This window comes from Anomalospiza imberbis, chromosome 4 (assembly GCF_031753505.1).
Source record: "Anomalospiza imberbis isolate Cuckoo-Finch-1a 21T00152 chromosome 4, ASM3175350v1, whole genome shotgun sequence".
Lineage (NCBI taxonomy): Eukaryota > Metazoa > Chordata > Aves > Passeriformes > Viduidae > Anomalospiza > Anomalospiza imberbis.
In genome coordinates, this window is record NC_089684.1 from 10,639,618 (window position 1) to 10,660,545 (window position 20,928).

The 20,928-nt window shown below is 40.3% G+C and overlaps 1 protein-coding gene across 2 annotated transcripts in view; it reads right to left on the reverse strand.

Moving 5' to 3' along the window:
- The window catches only part of GALNTL6 (polypeptide N-acetylgalactosaminyltransferase like 6), a 909,332-nt gene that overhangs the window by 415,862 nt on the left and 472,542 nt on the right, over positions 1-20,928 (reverse strand). Inside the window, exon 1 of one of the 2 annotated variants that reach the window (XM_068187105.1) lies at positions 14,347-15,022. The exons of the other annotated variant lie outside the window; for it this stretch is intronic. Coding sequence (XP_068043206.1) covers positions 14,347-14,484 — 138 coding nt within the window. The 5' untranslated portion in view covers positions 14,485-15,022. Of the gene's footprint in view, positions 1-14,346; positions 15,023-20,928 lie in introns of those variants that run through there. 2 annotated transcript variants of the gene reach the window in all.

Sequence of the window (20,928 nt, forward strand, 5' to 3'; positions counted from 1 at the left end):
CAATATTTGAGAGTACACAACTAATTTAGGCAGTAGTCATAACAATGTTATTCTCTTTGAAAAGAAAGCTAACAATTTCATAAAACTAATATAAGCATCAAGAGCTCCTTCCTGAGTAGCAACTACTGTGTCAAAAGTTATTGCTGCATATGTAAACCTAGGATTATGTATTTCCCCATAAAAATTATTTTATAATTTATCCACATTTATATTTAGAGGGCTAGACAAAGAAAGAAAATTATATGGAGAGATTCTGAAATACAGCGGCAAAATTCTGCCTATATTCTACTCCAAACTTCCCACTTCCTTATTTTCTCTCTATTTCATTACATAAACTCTCTTCAGTATAATGTATAGTCCAAACACCGGCCATTCAATGCACAGGTCATTGTTTTATACCTCTGTTTCCTAGACATGGAACATCTCAATTTTCAAACACCTGAGAATTACCTTAGACCAGTAACAACCCCGAACCACAAAAAGGTTTTTACTTTGCTTCCTGTGATTCTTCAGAAGCAATTGGAATGAATTTTTTGGTCTTGTTTACATTTTGTTTTGCCTTGCAAGTGGCTCAATGTTCAAAATCTCTACTCATCTCAAGCAGCTCAGTCACTGCCAAATCACTGCTCTCCTAAACAAAGTAGGACTCGTCATTTTAGGAACTGATTGTACCCCTCTTTAAATAGATAACAGGCCACTAAACTGTTTGTAAACATTGTTCAGGAGAAGTGTATTGTCTGTTTATTTTAAGCAAATTTCTACAAGTTTGGTATAGGTGCAATTTCAGGCCATGATTGCAACCAGTTTTTAGCTGCTCTTCCAGAAGACCTATTTAACAAAAAACAACAGCCACAGCCTAAAGTCACTTGTAAAACTTCATGGGCAAGTCAAGCTTCCTAGGCACTGCCAAACCTGAAGTCCAAAATCACTGAAGACTGGTCGATACCAGTTTTACTGACACAGGATTGTGTCACTAAAATTTTGTTATATAGAACTGATTTTTGTTTGGTTTTTAAATTTACACCATAAGTATCTTGGAATCTAGCAGAGCAACTACAGTGCAGTTTTGAACAGAAAAGTAGATTAGATTAAAACACAGAGACATATTTGGGATGAGAAAAAACACATCCCCACATTTTGAAAAATATATAATAAGCCCTCATTCCAATTCAATTATCAAGCAGAACACATCTAGTAACACTTTACACTTCCAAAAAGGAAAAGAAACATTGCAATAATTAAGGATGTGAATTTTACACAAAAAAATTTAAATGCATTGCTTTTACAAGTGAGGTTTTAGGAGATAACCAGTATCAGAAGGGGTGACTGAAGTAATGCTTAACATGCCATAAACAGCACCCATACCTCACTATGCCTTCCCTTCATATCAAAAACATCTAAGTGCCCTGTATTCTCAGAGCGCTTGCACAAAAATGTGACCTCATGTACAATCAAGGAGTACAAGCTAGAATCTCCTCTCAAGGAGGAGAGTTAGGTTGCTCAATGTAAATGCAAAGCATGCTTTATTCACATGTTTCCAATTCAGTGTAACATTAAAAGCCCACAGGTCATGTTTGTACAATGAAGTTAACATAAAACTAAGAGCTTACTGCTATCAAAATAAAATATTCCTTGCTGGCATTATTTCAATAATTGACCTAGCCCAGGGTCGTTTTAAAACAGTTTAAATGCATCATTAATCCAGGGTATTCCAAAGCAGCTTTACTAGTATGCTGTAATAAATTAAAAGAGAGAAGCAAGGTTGCAGTCAGTATGCATTTAAAAAAAATAATATAATATCAAAATATGCCAGACATGCAGATTAGAAGATGAAAGAGAAGGCATAGGAAACACAACAGCAACACAACTTTGAAATTCAAGAAATATATTTGACAAGATGTATTTTCCCTATTATTGTCCTTGGTGTATATTTTCACTACTTACGTATTTCCTTCCTGCCACTTCCACTCTAACATTCGGGCATCTTCTCCACTTTTATTAAGAGATAGTAGCTGGTCTCTCAAACAACCAGATCAGTAAATGGAAGATCAATCTGCGATATGAAGAAGGTTACTAAATGGAAGAGAAGGTCAGTTTGATTTTTGATCACACATATCAGGAGACCAGGAGATTAGCAAACTGTGTTTTAAGGACAGCAGCCTTGGGCAAGTTATTTTTGAGCAATCTTGTCAATGGTTTCCTAAATAAACATGCACATAAAAAATCTGTATGTGAGTCCACTGTCTAAAGAGAAGACATGATTAACAGGAAAGACTGGAAACAATCAAGGACATAAATGAAATGAGCCAACATCATTATTTACTACAGATTTCAAGTCTTCTTAAGTAGAGGAGGAAAAAACATTCAGTAGATTGTTGGAAGTTATGAACATAAAGTCAGCCCACATGCAATCTGTTTTTAGAGGCATGAGAGACAAAAAACAAAAAAATCCAAATTTATTAAAAAACCCCAACTTCAAAATGCCAGAGACACTGTAGATTATGCCCAATTTATCCTCATTAACATATGCTTCTCCACGTATTCGCATAGTGTTTTTCACAAAATTGTTCCATTCTTCTGAAGACTGTTGGCATGCTACACTAAGAAAAATATATACCCTCTCCCTGCAGGAAGCAAAGATGATCTCTTCACCTTCTGCCCATAAACAAACACGCATGAGTACACATACACATGCATACACATGCAAGTAAAAGGAAAAACGCAAAACCTACATTAGCAACTATCTCTGAGGAATCTATTCTACTAACAATTTCTTTGAAGTGCATTGAAGAAGAGTTTCAAGTTTCACTGAACTTTAGTTTTAAACTTAATTCAGAAAGACTTTACTCTTATAAACCACAGAACAAACATTTCTAAAACACAAGGAAGTAGCAGGTTTTTCCAAAACCTATGTCTTTGATGGGGTTATGAAGTGCACAGTCCTGGCCTTGCTCTCTGTCATGGTCAATAGCCAAGCCCCACGCAGCCACTCACTCCTCCACCAGTGGGATTGGGTAGAGACTTGGAAGGATAAAAAATAGAGAACTCATAGGTTAAGTTAAAGACAATTCACAGAGAACAAAAAAAGTCATGGACACAAGTAAAGCAAAACAAGAAATAAATTCACTGCTTCCCATGGGCAGGCAGGTCCTCAGCCATCTCCAGGAGAGGAGGGCCCCATCAAATTTAATGGTTACCTGGAAAGACAAATACCATCACTCCAATGTTGCTCCTCTTTCTCTTTCTTCCCTCCACTTTACATACTGAGCATGATGCCATATGGTCTGGAATATCCCTGTGGTCAGTTCTGGTCACCTGTCCTGGCTGTGTCTCCTCCCAAGCTCCCATGAACCTCCACCTTCCTCACCAGCATGGCAGAATGAAAAGCAGAGAAGGCCTTGGCTCTGTGCAAGCCCTGCTCAGCAATAACTAAAACATGTCTTTATTACCAACCCTGTGTTCAGCACAAATCCAAAACACAGCCCCATACCAGAAACCACAAAGAAGATTACTCTAAATTGTCTCAGCTGAAACCAGCAGAATCTCCTCTGTTCATTTGTCATTCACATCCATTCCAGATGCAGAAGCAGGCTGCTGCTTAGCATGATGCCATATCCATTTCCTTGCTCTCAATATAAAATGCATTTTTTCTTCATTGCTTCTGAAGGAGACATCTGTTGTGAGTCTTGAGCATCTGAAGAAAAATGTCTCTCACATGTTCATATTGAAGTTGCTTCAAAGAAAACACCTTTATCTTCAGCAACTGCACTACTGTGGGGTCTACACATGCACTACAGCACTTAGGATTTTGCTGAGAAGTCACCTCAGTTTTACACAAAGTAAGTCTCACATTAATAACAACACTCTCTCAAATGGTTTCTCTCAACATTTTGTGTAAGAATGGTTTAAACAACATCTCAGCATCTTTACTGCTCTTGGTGCATGCTTTCCTCAGGGAGCAAGAAGACAGGGAAGATGGGAGAAGATGACAGAAGGTAATGGAACCTTCGTTCTAGTCAAATTTATTTCCCATCCCTCTGCAGCTTTGCTGCTTTCCCTGATGAAATTCTAGAAGTTTCCTGTCCTCTTCTGAAGCACTTCCTGCTCACAATGTATGTCTGTCTACGTTGCTAAAAATGGCAGATTTCAGAATCCATTAGTATAAGTGGCTGGTGGAGATGAACACCAGCTTCATGTTAACAAAGCATAGGTTATATATATGTTCTGGCTGCACTTGCATTGGGCTTGTATTTCTGAAATGGTTTACTTTAGGGAAAATAGAGATATAAAACCACACTCTTCTCAATATTGTTCAAGCAGTATCACTCAAAATAAAATATGACCTCCATGGAGAAGCACTCTATGTGCTTGGAGAAATTTCCACTGCTTCACCGTTACTGGAAATTATGTCAAGGATGCTGGAAAAGATTTAATCTGTTACATATACTGCGGGAATATTTCACTGCGAGACTTTTATATGTAATTCTTTTCCCACTAATTTTTAGATCCATCACAAGTATTTTTTATTCTCATCTGTGTTGTGTCTTTAATGATTCTGTAACTTTAGAGGAGAATTTGTTGCTCAATGTCGTAAAAGTTCTGAATTTACATTTTTATACTGGTGTTAGAATAGTAACATTTGATCAGCAATTTGAATGTCACCTTAGTTTATATCGAGCAATTTTGCAAAAACAGCATCCATTCAAGTCTGTCATTCATTTTGTACCCATAACAAATGTAACTCAAAATGCAGTCATCAGAGTCTGAGAAAAATATAAATATATTGCTTATTGAATGGCATTAAGTGTCTTTTAAGTGCATTCTCCATGCTAATGTGAAACTACTGCTCTATAGTAAAAGCAATCTCATAGTTTACACAACTCAGTACAATACAGTAATTTACCCAGGAACTAAGTGGGATATCAAAACCAGCAAATAATCCAAAATGTGGAGGGTCTCCCCCCAAGAAAAAGCAAATTAAAAAAAAAAGGAAAAGCAGCAAGAGATGGAAGTGTACTGCTATGTTGAAAATGAAAGCTGAAAAACCACATTAGGCATTGTGCTCTCATATAAAAAAAAAACAAACATATTAAAAAGTCAACTACTGCATTAAACCATGTATTAATTCTGCTCAAGACAGATGATTCAAAACTGGAGAACCACTGAAGGATGGGGTTTCAGCATTAGATTTGGTGCAATTTATAGTCTCTCCTCAAGTTATCTAGCAGTTATCTCTGACCAACTACTGCTGCATCTGTGCAGGCTTTGCCAGGGACAAGCAAAGTTTTGCCAAGGGTGAAGTTAATCTGCACAGAGGGTATTTCAGTAGTCAGTATGAAGACCAGTCAGTCTGCTGGAGCTGTCTCTTGTGGGTGTGAACACCACAAACCTCTCCAGCCCATGTGCGCTGTTTGACCTTGCTCCCTTGGACACAATCAAAATGTTTCAGCACAGTTACCCAAAGTTCACCCAAAAGTTACATTACAACCCCAAATTTTAGCCCAGGGACTGGATGACAAAACAAAAAGACAAACTCTCTGTGACAGAAAATTGTTTTATCAAATGCAAAATTGGGAGATTTTAATCACAGCGAGGCAAAAACATATGGGATAAAATACTTATCTCACAGTAGAGGAGCTGTTAACACTGCAGGGCCTCTATTTCCCAGGCATTGGCTCTGAACAGAGACACAAGGAGTCCTTCCACTTCCCCATCTTCATCTATAAAGGAACTTGTCATAGACTGCCATGAAATCTTCTTACCTGTCCTAAATATTTGCCTGCCTTCTCCTAGTACTTAACTGACAGAAAACTATTTATAGAGAGAGAAAATAAGTAAACAGGCTAAAATTTTCTAAATAAACTCATCGGTTATTCTAAGTACAAGTATGAAAAATTGTGCTTCTTTAGGCAAATGAGTACCTTAAGTTAGTCTGATAAATCTACACTTACACACTTCAGTGAGCAATCCAATTTCTAAAGCTCTTTGTACTAATACTGGTGTCCTGACAAAATTCTAGTTTAGATAATTGCACTGCCTAGCTAAATCTCTTAGCAGTATCACAAGCTGTCATAAACCACTGTGTATCAAAGAAGAAAACTGTTCAATTGCCATTGCTTCTTAAGCACAGAATCAATGGTTTATCACTGATCAATGAAACATTTCAGTCATACAGGCCAGATTTTCTAGTCTACTATATCAAATTTGCACTGTAAATTTTGCATTAGAAAGAAACAAACAAACATCAACAACTGGCAAGGCACAGGAAACTGCAATGGGCGTGGTAGCTCTCAGGTGAAATAAACATGAAAACTTTCATGGCACTGTACATTCATGGTTCTGCCAATGGCACCAATCTCCAAACTTCTTGTTGCTGCAGTTCTCACATGGGTGACTGTTCATATATCTCTGAAGACAACACAAAAATATACATCAGCTTCTTCAGAGAAATGTCTGGCAGTTAAGCTTATACTGTTCTGGAGGGGGTTTCAGATGATCCAATGAAGTATCTGTCAAATACCATTGCGTACTGTCATCAGGGACTTGGCTGAAAATTTCTGGCATGGGAAGGTAACCAACAGCTGGAGGTGCTGGTGGGGAAATGGATGCTGTAGTTATCTGTTAAATCCACATGTGACAAGAAAGCCTATATTTTAGCTAGTGACTGTTTCCTAAGGGCAGAGATGTTCAATAAACAGGATTTGACCAGAGAAAGATATAATAGGAAATTTATTCAATAGTATCTGCCAAGAGATCTTAAAATGGCAGCACAAGGAAACACTGTCCCTGTGAAACATGAAGCATTGAACAGAAACATGACAGCTCTGGCCCTGTGGAGTACAAGCATCCAGAAGAGAGTGGGGTATTGTTGCCTACATATTTCTGTTAGCTGGACATGCGCTTCATCATTTTTGTTCCTGCAATTCTCTTTCTTATTATTTTGGTGACTAAATAGCTGACTTGGATCACTGCGTGTTTGCACAGACTTGGAGCCATGTCATATAAAAATGTGTGAAAATCATGGAAATGAAGGTAAAGAATTTGAAAAATAAGCATGAAGTCCTGTTAAATCCCTGCAATAGATTTTCTTCCTCTTCTTTACCTCTTGAGCAAACCATCACAAGCAGGACTCTCCCATGGTGTTTCTTATAAAGAAGAGGGAAAGGATTTCTCTGTTGAAGACGTATTTTGAATAAGACTACCCAGACAAGCATATCACATAGTTAAACCCTTCCAAATGTGACAATTGTCAAAATCAGGTTGAAATCAATGAACCATAACAGAGCTTGACGTCAAAAACCCGCTTACATTACATGCTGATTGCAGATGGGATAAAATTAATTTTCCTCACAGCCGCTGGTAGGGGGCTGTATTTTGCATTTGTGCTGGAAACAGTGCTGATAACACAGGGATGTTTTTGTTGTTGCTGAGGAGGGCTTACACAGCATCACTGTCTTTTCTGCTTCTTGTACTGCCCTGACAGTGAAGAGGCCGGGGCTGTACAAGAAGCTGGGAGCAGTTACAGCTGAAAACAACTAACCAAGGGGTATGCTATGCTATATGGCATCAGAGTCACAATAAAACTGAAGGAAGAGGTGACAACAGGAGTGATGGCATCTGTCTTCTCAAGTAACTGTTATGCACAATGGAGCCCAACTTTCCTGGAGAAGGCTGAACATCTGCCTGCCCAGGGGAAATGGTGAATTGATTCTGTGTTTTTGGCTTGCGTGTGGGGCTTTTGCTTTACCTATTAAACTGTCTTTACCTCACCCACGAGTTTTCTCAGTTTTACCCTTTGGATTGTCTCCTCCATCCCACTGAGATGGAAATGGGAGCACAGTGGTGTGGTGCTTACTTGCCTGCCAAAGTTAAAACATGACACACTGGAATTCTCAGAACAAAGGTTCAGAAGGTTGCCATCTCCTAATGAAACCTGTTCACATTAAAAAAAAAAAAAAAAAAAAAAAAAAAAAACATTAAAAGAATGGGACTGCTAATTCTTTCAGTCAGCACAATTTGGTCTTTTGACCACGAGGAACATTTAAAATACGTGCAGAATGTTTTGTTTGGGATTCCCGAGTTGCATTGCATTTAACTTGTTGATCTCTGAATTAATTTTTCCAGACTAATTTAAAGTAGTCAAGATGTCTGCTCCTGGCCCAAATCCATCAAAATAGTCAGTACACTCACAGTTTTGCTGGAGTCAATTGCTATAAATGCATGCATCAGCATATTGCTAAACAAAGACCATAAGTTACCTGTGTGAGCATTAAAAACAAGAGAAAGGTTGAATTCTTCTTTCTTCTTTGTGTGAACAGACAACTGCCTACATACACAGCACACACAGTGCAGTCTGGCTCCTGACCAGGACGTACCTATAGGACCACTGCAAACCTTCACAGCCAGACACAAGACAAATTCCCTGCACATGGAGATGAGGAAGTTTAGGAAAGAACTGAGCATCGCATCCCAGTGAGAGGACAAAACATAGCTTGGGTATCTCCCCTAATAACTGAGCAATTTTGCACCCCACTGCTTCAATACAGCCATGGAATCCCCTCCATCACAGCAGCCTTTCTGCAAGTCCAAGAGTTGGCATGCACTGAGGTTTCTTGATCTTATATTTTTATTTGGATTAAGCCAAAATAACTATGCACAATAAATTAGTTGAAATGCATTAAAAATGCTGAGTTAAATAGAAAGAAAATTAAATATTGAAACCAGTCTATTTTATCCTGTAAGATACACTCTATTTAGTAACACTCCTGAAAATTGATAGGTATTAAATTAACCACAGGAGGGCTCCCTCTGGTATACTGAATACAACAGAAGCATACTGTTTTAAGACACAATACTACTTTTGGCAATAAAGTAACAAAGGTTTTAGAACTCAAATTATATTTTCCTCAATAGGCTCCAATATATACAAGGGAATGAAATTATACATACACAATTTAGGTAAAATAACTGAATTACGTAAGTGTTAATTGTGTGACTTAAAACACCTAAAAGGCAAACTCAGTTTGCCAATGCTCTGCAGTTTAAGGCACTAAACTCTGTTTTGTTATGCCAGATATGGGAACTCTTGGAGCTGACACACCAGCAAAGCAATCAGCGCAACAAATAACAGGTCCGTTAATAAATTTTTAAAAATAAATAAATAAAAGAGTGTTGAACACAACAGAGCCCAGCTGCAGCTCTGAGGAGAGAAACGATGACTTGCTTGGAACAGCACATGAATAGAAACTGACCAGAGAAAATGAGGCTTCATATTATCAGTATTTCTTATGGTCTGACAGGTACTCTCCCAAAACAGTACAAATAAATGTCAGCAGCAGTCAAGCAGCTACTTTTGTAGACCTGAGCCTGTTTGTCACTCTGTACTTTATTTACTCATCTGCTAAAGAAAAAAAAAAAAACTCTCCTGCCTCATAAGTTTGTGGTGAAAGCAAAGGTAAATAATTGAGACAGTGGAACTAAATACAGAAATAACCGACAGTGTCCTAACACTGTAATAATAGAAAATAGGTGCATATTTATGTCCTAACCAAACCATATTTTGTACAAGATTTTGCAGCTGCTGAAATCAACCAGAAAAGCAAGGGAAAAAAAGCTGTGGAGGTGGGGGGAAGAAAAAAACTTGTGCTCTCAAGATGCTGCTTTTATGCAGCAGAAACAGAATTCACCAACCCAAGCTCTGCACTTTGCTGGCATCAATAGTGAGTTGACAGGGTTAAGTGTCCTGGAAAAATTATGATTATCAAAACCTGTGTGCTAAACAGTAGGAAACACTGCATTCTGGGGTAAATTTAAATTTTCACTTCTTTCACAGACTTCAGAAACTAAGGACTGTTTGCAAGACAGAATTCAGGCTGAAGTTGCTTTCTGGATTCAGAAGACAGTCACTACTTTTGTAACCACCAGGCTCAGTGAGTCGATTTTGTGCCAGTTTGCCAACTACAGTAGAGGCCTATGATTTCTAAGAACTAAGTTCTCCTTATCCTAAGGAGTTCATTTAAATCCATACCTCACTATCCTATGAGAAAGGTGCAATCTTGGGGCTAACCAGATGGAAGCACAGGCTTCACAGGACAATGGAAAGAGAGCTCCATGATTATCCCACGGAACAATATACCCCTTCACAGCACAGCTTTTGCTTTTTGTTCTGGACACCATGCATGCATGAAAATTAAAAAAAAAGGCCAACACCATCACCAGTTTCTCCAGTAGAAGCGTCTCAGTCGGGAGGTTAAAGCACCACCCCTCACTACGCCAGCACATACGTGAAATGAAGCCAGAAATCTACCTTGCCTTACTTTACACATCATAAAGCATTTCACTAATACACCTGTAAGTATTACAGAGCATCTGTGACTAGGAGATGCTGCTGTTCAATTCAATTTTAAGCGAGGAGATTTGACACTAGGAAGCAGGGATGTGACAAATGAAAAAAAAAAAACAAAATGAAGTTGAAATATATTAGGGGTTACTTCACTAGACTGCTCTCCTTTCAGTCACCACCCACACCGGCCTCCCATACCAGCAGAGAGAACCATGTATCACAATACCTACACAGCAGACACTGGAAAACTGCTGCAAGAAATTTGGTACTTTTACATGAAGTTATGCTTCATATACTGACAGTGTATGAACAGACAAGGGTAAAGCCTTACTGTAGCCAAACAAAGTAGCACTAACTTCAGATAGGATGAGATAACCAGATTTGGGCCAGGATTACATCCTGCTGATTGCACTAAATTGTTGCTTTTCCTCCATAGAAAACAAAACTGAAATTAAAAGCATTACCCGGATAACTTAGCATCCAAACACCCTGGTCTTGGAATTTTATCAAAAGATCAGACAAGATACTTACATCACATACATAATATCCCAATGACAAAATAAAAACAAACTCCCTCTCCAAAGTTAAACTAACTGCAAAAACTGTAATCAAAACTCAAGGACACCATAATGTTTTAAGGAATTCCTAAAACTTATTTTTAAAAAGGCAACAGAAATACCCTATTCAATTTCCTTTATTCCCACAGTATAGCAAGGAAGGCAGCCTTAGGAAGATTAAACTAGAAATATTTTTTTTTTCCTTGAGTCTACTATTTATGTCAATCTGTATTTTATGGGAATCTTGTTGTATCACATATCTCAGAACCTTTAAATGTACATTTATCCTTGAAGCTCTGCTTTAAATAATATGATAAACTGGAAGGAAGTAACAATAACCCAAATATAAAAATCAAGCCTATCAAGTTCTCAAGTGAAAACATGACAGCTTAAAAAAGTTTATATGAAACAAAGGTTCACAGAGATTAATTATGTTTATAGCATTAAAGCGATCAAAATCATTAATGTTGGCTGAAATCATAGCTGTATTATCTCCTCATTTCTCAATTTTTCCTAAAGAAGAGCTTCCCTACTCAAAAACAGAATTTGCAGAACAAAAAAAAAAAAATTCTTATGTAACTTATTGCAGCACTATTTTCATGAAAAAAAGTCAACTTAGTTTGTCATAGAAGAATTTCTAGATAGCAGTAAAGAACACAAGTGCCTCTTCCAGGCACTGGAAATGACACAGTCCCCAGGGGACACTGTTCTACCATTGATAGACACAGACTATTTTTGCGTTGTGGACTGCTTTTGAACTGCTTCTCTGCTTACTGCTGTCAGGATATCAATACCTCCTCCATCAGACTGCCATCCTTCCTTCACTCCAGTGCTATGGCAAGCAGCTGAGGTGGTGGAAGAGGCTGACAGAGCCCTCATTCACTGGGAAGGCTGGGGATGTTTGTTTGAGCAATGAATGGGAAAGCTTAATTCATAAGTAGTCGAAACATCATTTTACCATGGCGTCTCCTCAAAACCACCTGATGATCTGTAACATGAATTTAATTGTTCTTAAAACAAGATGGCACATTTATAAACACTACTGTCAAGGTCAGAGTACCAACTAGACACTCATTTTACCCATGAAGGCAAAACCAGCTCAGCCTGTAACTAAATTATTGAAGTCACAGACAGCTCTGTCTCTCTCTCCCATGGTCAGGACACACCACAACAGTCCAACTGCACATCACTAGCATCATGTGCTGACTCTACACACATATCTTTCCTAACACAATCTTAGAATATGTAAGAAAAGTCTGCTGCAGTTTCAGTAGGACTGATCTCTAAACTTGTGTTAAGTCACACAAAGTATCAAGAAATTGAATACCTCAAGGGCAAAGAATAACTGTGCTGAGTGTTTAAATTCTTGCACCTGCTACTAACTTAACAGGGAAAAAGAAGTTACATTTCTACTAGGATACTATTTCTAATGCAGTCTTTTCTAGTATGAAAGAAACTACCCTCATTCCTAGGGTAGTCGCAAAGAATTCTAACAATTTTCTTTATATTTCAGGGAGTTGAACTCAAACTCGTATTTCAATCCCTGTTCCTTGTAAGTATTTTGGCTTATAATGGGCACATCAAAAGACATAAGTAACCTAATTGCATTACTTGTCTGTACTTCAACCTTCCATCCCCACTGGATAATGACATTGCCAACATGATTTCAATACTTACCATGATAACAGAATTACATTAGAGTCAGCTGTAAGGTTCAAAGTTTCACTGCTCATTTTTATTGTTTTTCCATTAAACAGTCCCATTACTACTCAATTAGGATCCAGACTGGGAGAAAAGGGAAGGGGGGAAAAAAGGGGGAGAAAAAAGAAAGCTAGCAAAAAGACCATTTCAGAAAACTTAGGATGCAAAAATTTTTTGAGGTCTTATTAGAAAGCCTCACTAGTCCTTGACATATGCTTAGCTTCTATGTCTTACCCCACTTTATCCAGAACTCGGTTTTTTTTTTTTTGGTTTTTTTTTTTTTTTTTTTTTTAATATAAAAGCTCCCTCTCACTGTTACCAAATCATGTTCTTCCTAGCGAGCACTCTTGAACATTAGAAATTTCTTCAAGGCATGTGTGTTCTAAAGAGCCATGCAACACACATGGAAATAATTACTTGCATTGAATACCTTAGCTTTCCTAAGTCACAAAGTAAATTAGAAACTGCAAACTGCAGAGTGCACCTTGTAAACTAATGACAGACACTTATGATCATGCATAATTTTCTTTCAGCAGAAATTACTTCCAACTAAATTTTAGCACCTGACACCTACTGCATTTTAAAACCCATGGAAACATAAAGTAAGCTTCAAATTAAGAAGCTATCCTTAACTTCCTCCTCTAGTAATATTCAGCATATTTCATTAACCAAAGTTATGACACTTTGGAGGACTAACTTCTGCAATGGATACCCTTATTAACAAAGAATCAAATAGCTTATTGCTCAATTGAAGCCATTGACCATACATGGGTGATGACCCTTGAAATGAAGGCTACTTATACACGAAAATGATATACGATGCCATCTAATACACTAATGTGAAGGCTATGAAAGTGGCAAACAAGCTAAAAGAAACATTCATGTTATATTTAAATTACACTGACAATTACAGTGTAGGAGCATTGTACTGTTGAACAGAACAAACACAAGCTTTGGTAAATTACAGGCAGGGTTATAAAGAAGTGCATTGCAACAACTCCCTAAAACTAAACTTCACTTAATGCAGGTCATACTGTGATTTATGAGCCATACATAAACCCATCAAGCTGAAGAATAGCTCAAGCAAAAAACAGCTTATGTCAACTGCTCTTATTAATAATAGTGATCGAGAAAACTGCAAACTGAAAATATTTGAAAGTTTTTTGTGACATCAGTCTGACAAGCAGTTAAACACAGCATCGCCGCGTCAGGTCACAATAGTAATATTCAGTAGAGAAAAAGCACTGCCAGTCACTTCTGTCGAATTTGCAACAGAAGAGGAAGCAAAAAATCTCGGTGGTAAGACATCTATATGGATCCCAAGCAATTTCAGCGGACCTATAGCCACACAGCAGCTCGAGAAGTATTGCAGAGAGGCAGACAAACAAAAAGTTGCAGTAAGACCTCCACTTCTTGTAATGAAAATTAGAGCCCAGCATCACCCTCAGCTCACCAACGCAACACAAAAAATCCCACGTCCTTCTAATTTCAGAGGCAGCCTCTGTGCCAGCTCACCCCTCGCCCTTCCCGGGGAAGCCCAGCCCGGCAGACTCAGATGCTCTCACAACTTTCTCTCTCGGGCGCGGCGGTCGGACGAGCACACGTGCTGCCGCTGCCGCTCCGCGCCCTCGGCCGAAGCCGGGCGCCCCGCAGCCCCGCCGGGGGCGCGACCGGGGCCGTGCCCCGAGGGGCGGCTGCCGCCCTGCCCCGGCGCGGGGCTGTGCTCCCGGGCGTCTTCGCACCTACCTGCGGCTCGGCGGCTTCGGGCGGCTTCACCAGGTGCTTCTCCTTGTAAAGAGACCAGAGGCCGATGTCAGGCAGGAAAATCAGAGCCGCGGTGAAGAGCAGCGTCATTTGCAGAAACCTCTTCTGTTTCCTCTTCATGGCCAAAGCCGGGCTGCTCTGCTGGCGGCGGCGGTGTCAGCTCCCCCAGCACCGCGGGGCCAGGTTCTTCCCTGCCCGCAGTCCCTCGGAGGGGGCCGGCGCCGCGGAGAAACTTCGCCCGCCTCACGCCTGCCCACCCGGAGCCCGGGCGGGGCCGCCCCCCGCAGCGGCGGCGGGGCCGAACCTGGCGGCCGCTCCCCCCGCCCCGGCGCCGCGCTGCGCGGCGGCGGTGCCGCTCTTGGGGGAGTTCATGGATCCACCTGCGAACGGAGCGGCAAACAGTCCGCCACGCAGCGGGACGCGGGCAATAAATAAATAAATAAACATATATATATATATATATTAAAAAAAAAAAAAAAAAAAAAAGGAGGGAAAAGCCTCACAACCCGAGTCCAGTAAACAGCGTGGGACCGAGAGCTCCCCCTCCTCCCGGCCGCGCAGAGCCCCCGCCGCTGGCCGCGCCCGCCCGCCTCACGTCCCCCAGCCTGCCCCAGCCTGGGCGGGGGGGGCGCGGCATCATGAGCTCATCACGCGCAATTTGCTAAGCAAGAGTTAAAAAAAAAAAAAAAAGAAAAACAAAAACCAAAAAAAACCCCACAACCCAAGAAACAGGAGACGAGGGCTGATGCCGGCCCCACGGCACAGCTCGCCCCTGGGCGCCGGGGGGGCGGGCAGGGAGGGGCGGCCCGCGCCCCCCGCGCCCCCCGCCACCACGTGCGCGGGCCGGGCCGGGCCGGGCACGGGCGGCGTCGGGCCCGCCCCACCGCGCCTCCTCATCCCGGCCGCCCCACGTGCGCTTCCCGCCGGCTCCGCGCCGTTCTCCCCGGCGGGCGAGGCGGGGAGCGACAGCCCGGTGCGGGGCCCGCGGGCCGGAGCCGGGAGATGCTGCTGCCGCCGCCGCCGCTGCTTCTGCCGCCGCCGCCACGCATCGGGGACGAGGCTTGCAATTCCCGTTCCGGTCCGTCCTCCTCGGCGCTACGTGAAATGCGGGGGGAACCGCGCGGAGAGCCCGCGGGCGGCTCCCTTTCGGGGTGCTGGGGCGCTCACCTGCCGGGGTCTCCCCGGACTCCCCCCGCAGCGCCGCCTTTCCGGAGCCCGCCCGGCCGCAAGCTGAGCAGCTCCAGCCTTCCCCGAACCGCGGGGGGCTGAGGTCATCCCCCACCTCGGTAGCAGCACCGAGAGAAGGAGATGTTCAAAGCGATGTCGATTTGTACCCAGCGTGCTGCAGTCGGACCCGTTTGTGCTTCTGGGCTGAGTTCAGCTGCTCGTTTCACTACGCAGTGTTATTACCTTGTCTTCCCAAACTAACTGCTCTCAGCAAAACAGGAGGACACTCGGGTTAAGTTTACTGCCCTTTCATCTTTGTCACATCAAACAGTGGGAAAATGTGTATCAGACTCATAACGTTGACATGTCCAGAACGAATATTGAAAAATAAAGCTACCTCTAACATCCTTTCTGCCCTGCATATAGAAAGCTGTCACTTCAGCTACAGCCCCTGTTCCTGTTGGTGGCTAAAATATTTCTGAATATCTAGGTCTTAATCCTGCAGTAAGAATTTTCTTTCTGCAACCCCAGTACATAGCTACGAATGGTGAGAAGTAGTCCTGTCCTTTTCCATGGATGAGATCAGTCTTGTCCATCCACAGAACCGTCTTGTTCAGGAAGCATTTCCTACATATGCATAAAATAGTAAAAGAGGCAGTAGGAAGGTTATTTTTAGGAGAGTAGCTGGAGGTAAGGGAAAGCTTGAAGGCAGAACAGGAAAACTCTGAAAGATGAAGGTGGAATGGGAGGAAACAGCATAATGCTCTTTACGTAAAAAAAAGTAAGACTGGAAGGGACCTTGCAAGGTCAGCTCCTCCGTGGCTCTGCCCCAAGGCACAATCAACTACATGTATGTGTCATTCTTGACAAGCATTTGTCTAACCCATTCTGAAGTCCTCCAGCAATAGTGCCACTCCAGCCTCCTCAGGCAACCTGTTGTGACTTGCCATTGCAAACTGCTCCTTAATGCACAACCTGAACCTCTCTTGCTGTGATTTCAGAGTATTACATAGCCACCAAAGGGAGAGCAAGCAGAGTATTCCCCTCAGCCTTTACACAGGTAAAGCCCACTTCCAGAAACTGTTCTTTAGGCCTTCCAGGACATCTCAAGAGCTGATGTCTCCTCCTGCTTTTATCAGGATTGTCTTCAATTGATTTGCATCTTATTTGAAGTCCAAAGCTGGAGCTAATAAGCTATTTGGGGTCTTGTAATTGTTTATAAGAAAAGGATAATCATGCATGTGTCACAGTGTGTGCTCCTTTTCCATGCTTCCATATGGAATGCAAGCTTTGGTTGTAACAGCAGTATCACTTAGTGATAAAATTTAAGCTCTGGTTGGTTTTGTTTCCCTCAAGATCACCTAATCCATTGTTCATATTTCTATGGCTGAATATTTCTCAGTTTTTTACTGTCTCTATTGAATATAACTTTTTTTTTCCAAAATATTTATCCAGTTTGTCAAAAACGCTTTGAATTTAAGCCTATCTTCCAATGTCATATACAAATGTAATAAATTTGTTCAATTCTGCAATCCAGACTGTTAGCAAGGATTTTAGTTCCTCACAGAGCTCTGCCAAATGTATGTTTCTACATTTAAGAGAATGCCATTGATACTTTACTCTCTCTGTAGTTTCCAGACAATTTGAAATACCTAAGTAAAATAATCTTGTTAGAAGATTGTCATGTGCAAGACTTGTTCTATTGTCTTGGTGATAAAGGATGTACATCATCGGTACCTTTTCATCCCTGCCAGGCTATAAGGATGTCACAAAAGATCATCAAAAAGGCTATGCAAGCATTTACACTTTTTTTTGTTGCAGCTAACCAAGAAGTTATTCGGTTCAACTGAATTTTCAAAATTTGGTTTTATATTTAAGAGATTAATCCATCCAAAGACTAAAGTACTCAGAAAACCAAAGGACATTGATCTTGTCAGAAATTCCACTTATTTTTGTAGTTCGTCATCCAGAGTTAGGAAATTTACCAAGCATATTGGAAATTTTGATTCAGCTGCCTTTTTGTCTGAAGACATTCAGCTCTGATGTTCTTCCACTCAGTGCAAAAAGCAAAATAGCTAAAACCATCCTAAGTATAGAAATGATTGCTATAAGATCATATAATGTTGTGTAGAAAAAGTAGGACTACTGGCAGGAAAGATTTAGGAGACGTTGCATCTGGAATTCCACAGCTTGCCAGTTATGTCTGCCTCTGGACGTTGAAGTGAATGCAGACATTGACTCTCAAGAGATGAAATTCAATTTAATTTCCTGAATCTTGAGAATGATTTTGTAGTAAGGGTCATAGGCCACAACTGGCGCATTCATGTCTGCTTTGTAAAGAATTAAAGGCATATTTTTCAGCAAAAAATTTTTTTACATAATCTTAAGCCACCTAACCCTATTAGGCAGCGCTGAATTTTTAAAGCACTAAGCTAGTTTTAAGGAAGGAAGGAAAAAGAAACCATCGCTGTTGTGCGAGTTAACAGCTGCAAATATACAGGACATGCAGCAATAACTTATGCTTGCCCTAGAAGAACTTGCAGTGGAGCTGCAGAATAGACAATTTCTTCAGTGGGAATATGTTCAAACCTTCCGGTATTTATGTTTGAAATCTCTAGCCTTAAATGCTAAATAATGAAAGAACAGCATCCTGAAACCGTTCGCATGTTGGCACCACAAACTAGTGTATTGCTGATGTATTTTCATTTCCACTCTTCCATTTTCTCTAAAGACAAAACTTCCACTAAGATTTCTGACATGACCTAGGACAGAAGAGTGTAAAACACTCTAGCCGGGTTAAGAACCGCAAAGCAAGATGAACATGAGAAGCAGTTCAGCCATGTATTTAAAACCGAGAAGCTAAAGTCCTCCAAGGTAAATTTTCTGAGATTATGACTTTATGTATAGAAGTACTCAAAAGGGACCTCAGGTCATGGCTAATCACTTCTCCTCATGCAGGAAATGCACTATTCAGTGCATTTATTGCAGAAGCAAAACTCTGCCCTCACATGAAAGACAAAGTACCCACCTTCACATCACTGTTACAAACATCAGAGGTTGATGTGCTCTAAGCAGAGGATGAATCTGGTAAAATGATGATTAACCATCTGTAATATTACTGTATAAAAGAGTGTGTAAAGGTAATGCAATGGGAGTTTGCTTTGATTATAGTATTTACCTCTGGGTAACTCAGGATATAAAATGAACTGGTCTGTTCCCATGATTTTTTTCAATCTTCTTAGTGGGAGAAAGCATTGCAAACCACTCTCAAAGGCAGGAAGAAGGGAAAAGAGATCTGTCCTTTTGCTAGTACAACACTGATCTGAAACAGAGTTGCAAACAATTGGTGATTCTGGTATTTAGGGGACTGACATGCTTTATCACACCTGGTTTTCATCCTCAGACATCCAAGGGTCTCTCAGAGCACCTCACATCCTCTGTCACTTGTCTTGACATCACTTAAACCTCAAGAGAAAGGCATGAGGCTGGTAGAATAGTAGAAATGGAAATTTGACGTGAAACAAAAAGTACTCTTTTTCAAAAGTTCAAAATTCAAGATCCTCCAAACTCCCACAGAGAACCTTTATTTTTAATACCATCTGCAGAAAAACATTTCAACATATTCACCTCAAAAACTAAAATGCTTTTTTATATGTAGACTCTGGTTATAAATAACACTACATGAAACAATTTTTTTTTATTGACTAAGTCATTTGGTCCACCTCTGTGTCCAGTTTTGTCATCAAGTTTCAAAATCATCATCACATATTTGTACTGCTGCTGTGGGAATGTGTCTTGTAAATCTCATTTTTTGGGGTATTCTTGGTGTCAAACTCTTGTTCTCAAAGATAAACTAGAAATTCAGCTGAAAGGGAAAGTTTGGAGCCTACCTACACATATAGGAAATCAAGAAATTTTGTTCCCAGAGCAAACTCGAGATAAGTTCCTTTTATCAAGGTTTTTGAAGTTTGGCTTCTGTTTTTTCAGTTACTAGGTTTGTCAATATTGCATAGAGCCCAAAATTTACTTGAGAAGTATACTAAAAACATTTATTAAAATTGAAACATTTGTAAATCTGAAGACCTCTTTTTTTTAGCTAGTGGAAATTTTCTAGCCATAGTACTCTTAAAGATCCATTACATTAAAAAAAAGTTTTATAAAAATGAAAAAACCTAAATCATATGAAAATATTACTGGGGAATGTGTGTGTCCTATCCCACATCCCATTCTCAAACCTTTGGCATTAGAAAACAGCATCACTCCTATTCCAGAATTATAAAGTTTGAATAAAATGTGGAAGAAAAATTCCAGAAAAGTCACATAGAACTTGAATGAGTAATGATAACACCATGAATTATTTCCATTTTCAGAACTTTGTTCTGTTTGACTAGCTGGATGATGGATGATTGCTTCTTCATTGTTGCTGTGCCACTATAAACTCAAGAAAGCAAACAAAAATGCTGATGGATCAGACTTTTTGCCAGTTACCTCTCAAGCTGCAGATTCACTACTGCACAAAAGAAATCACTGAAATGTAAGGGTAATCAGAAAAGTTTATTTTGAGAAGCAAAATCAGTACAATGTCAAATATTTCTAAATAGCTCAGTAATCATAAAACACTGATGTCAGGAAAAATAGTTGCTCATTCTTCCTTTCACACAAATCCACAGTAATTTGGGCCTAAATATGGTACAGGAACATGGCATTTGCAGAAATTTGGATGAAATAAGTTATCTTCTTTTAGATCATCTTTTTCAACAAACAGAAGCATTAGCTTTGCAAGAACAGAAAAAACTCAGCTCTGTGATAGTTAGGAAAAACATTTTGCTTTTCTGAAGATCAGAAAGATCTGAAGATCACATCCTCATTTTCAGTCTTCTTGCTGTTCTATTTCAGAGCCCTTGCTATGCATTTTCCAAGTATCTAGTAAGACCTCACATCAACATTACTGTTTTCACATGCAAGAGTCTCCTTTGTCTGCTAATGCACAGAGCCTTCACACTTTTATCACACAATCTGATTCAGGCTGGATCTAAAATAATGTCATATTACTGGAAATAAAACAGTACATTCTGCAAAGCTTCCTTAACAAGACTGAAAATCTCATCTCACCAAACATGTAAAATGTGCAGAATATATCAAAAGGTAGCAGATGTCACCTTAAGTTCTGATTTTTCACTAGAGGCATCGCCAACAAACTTCAGAGATGTCTGCACTGATAAACAGGAGAGCAGAATGGGCTAGAGGGAACTCCACACTTCTTAGCTGCTCATTTGCCTTCTGTTTTGGGCTGATGCTGGACTGGACTAAGCCTGGGTCCTGCACTGGGAATCATTTATTTCAATTAAAAATTTAAAAGGATGAATGGGTGAGATGGCACCAGGTTGTTCATACCTC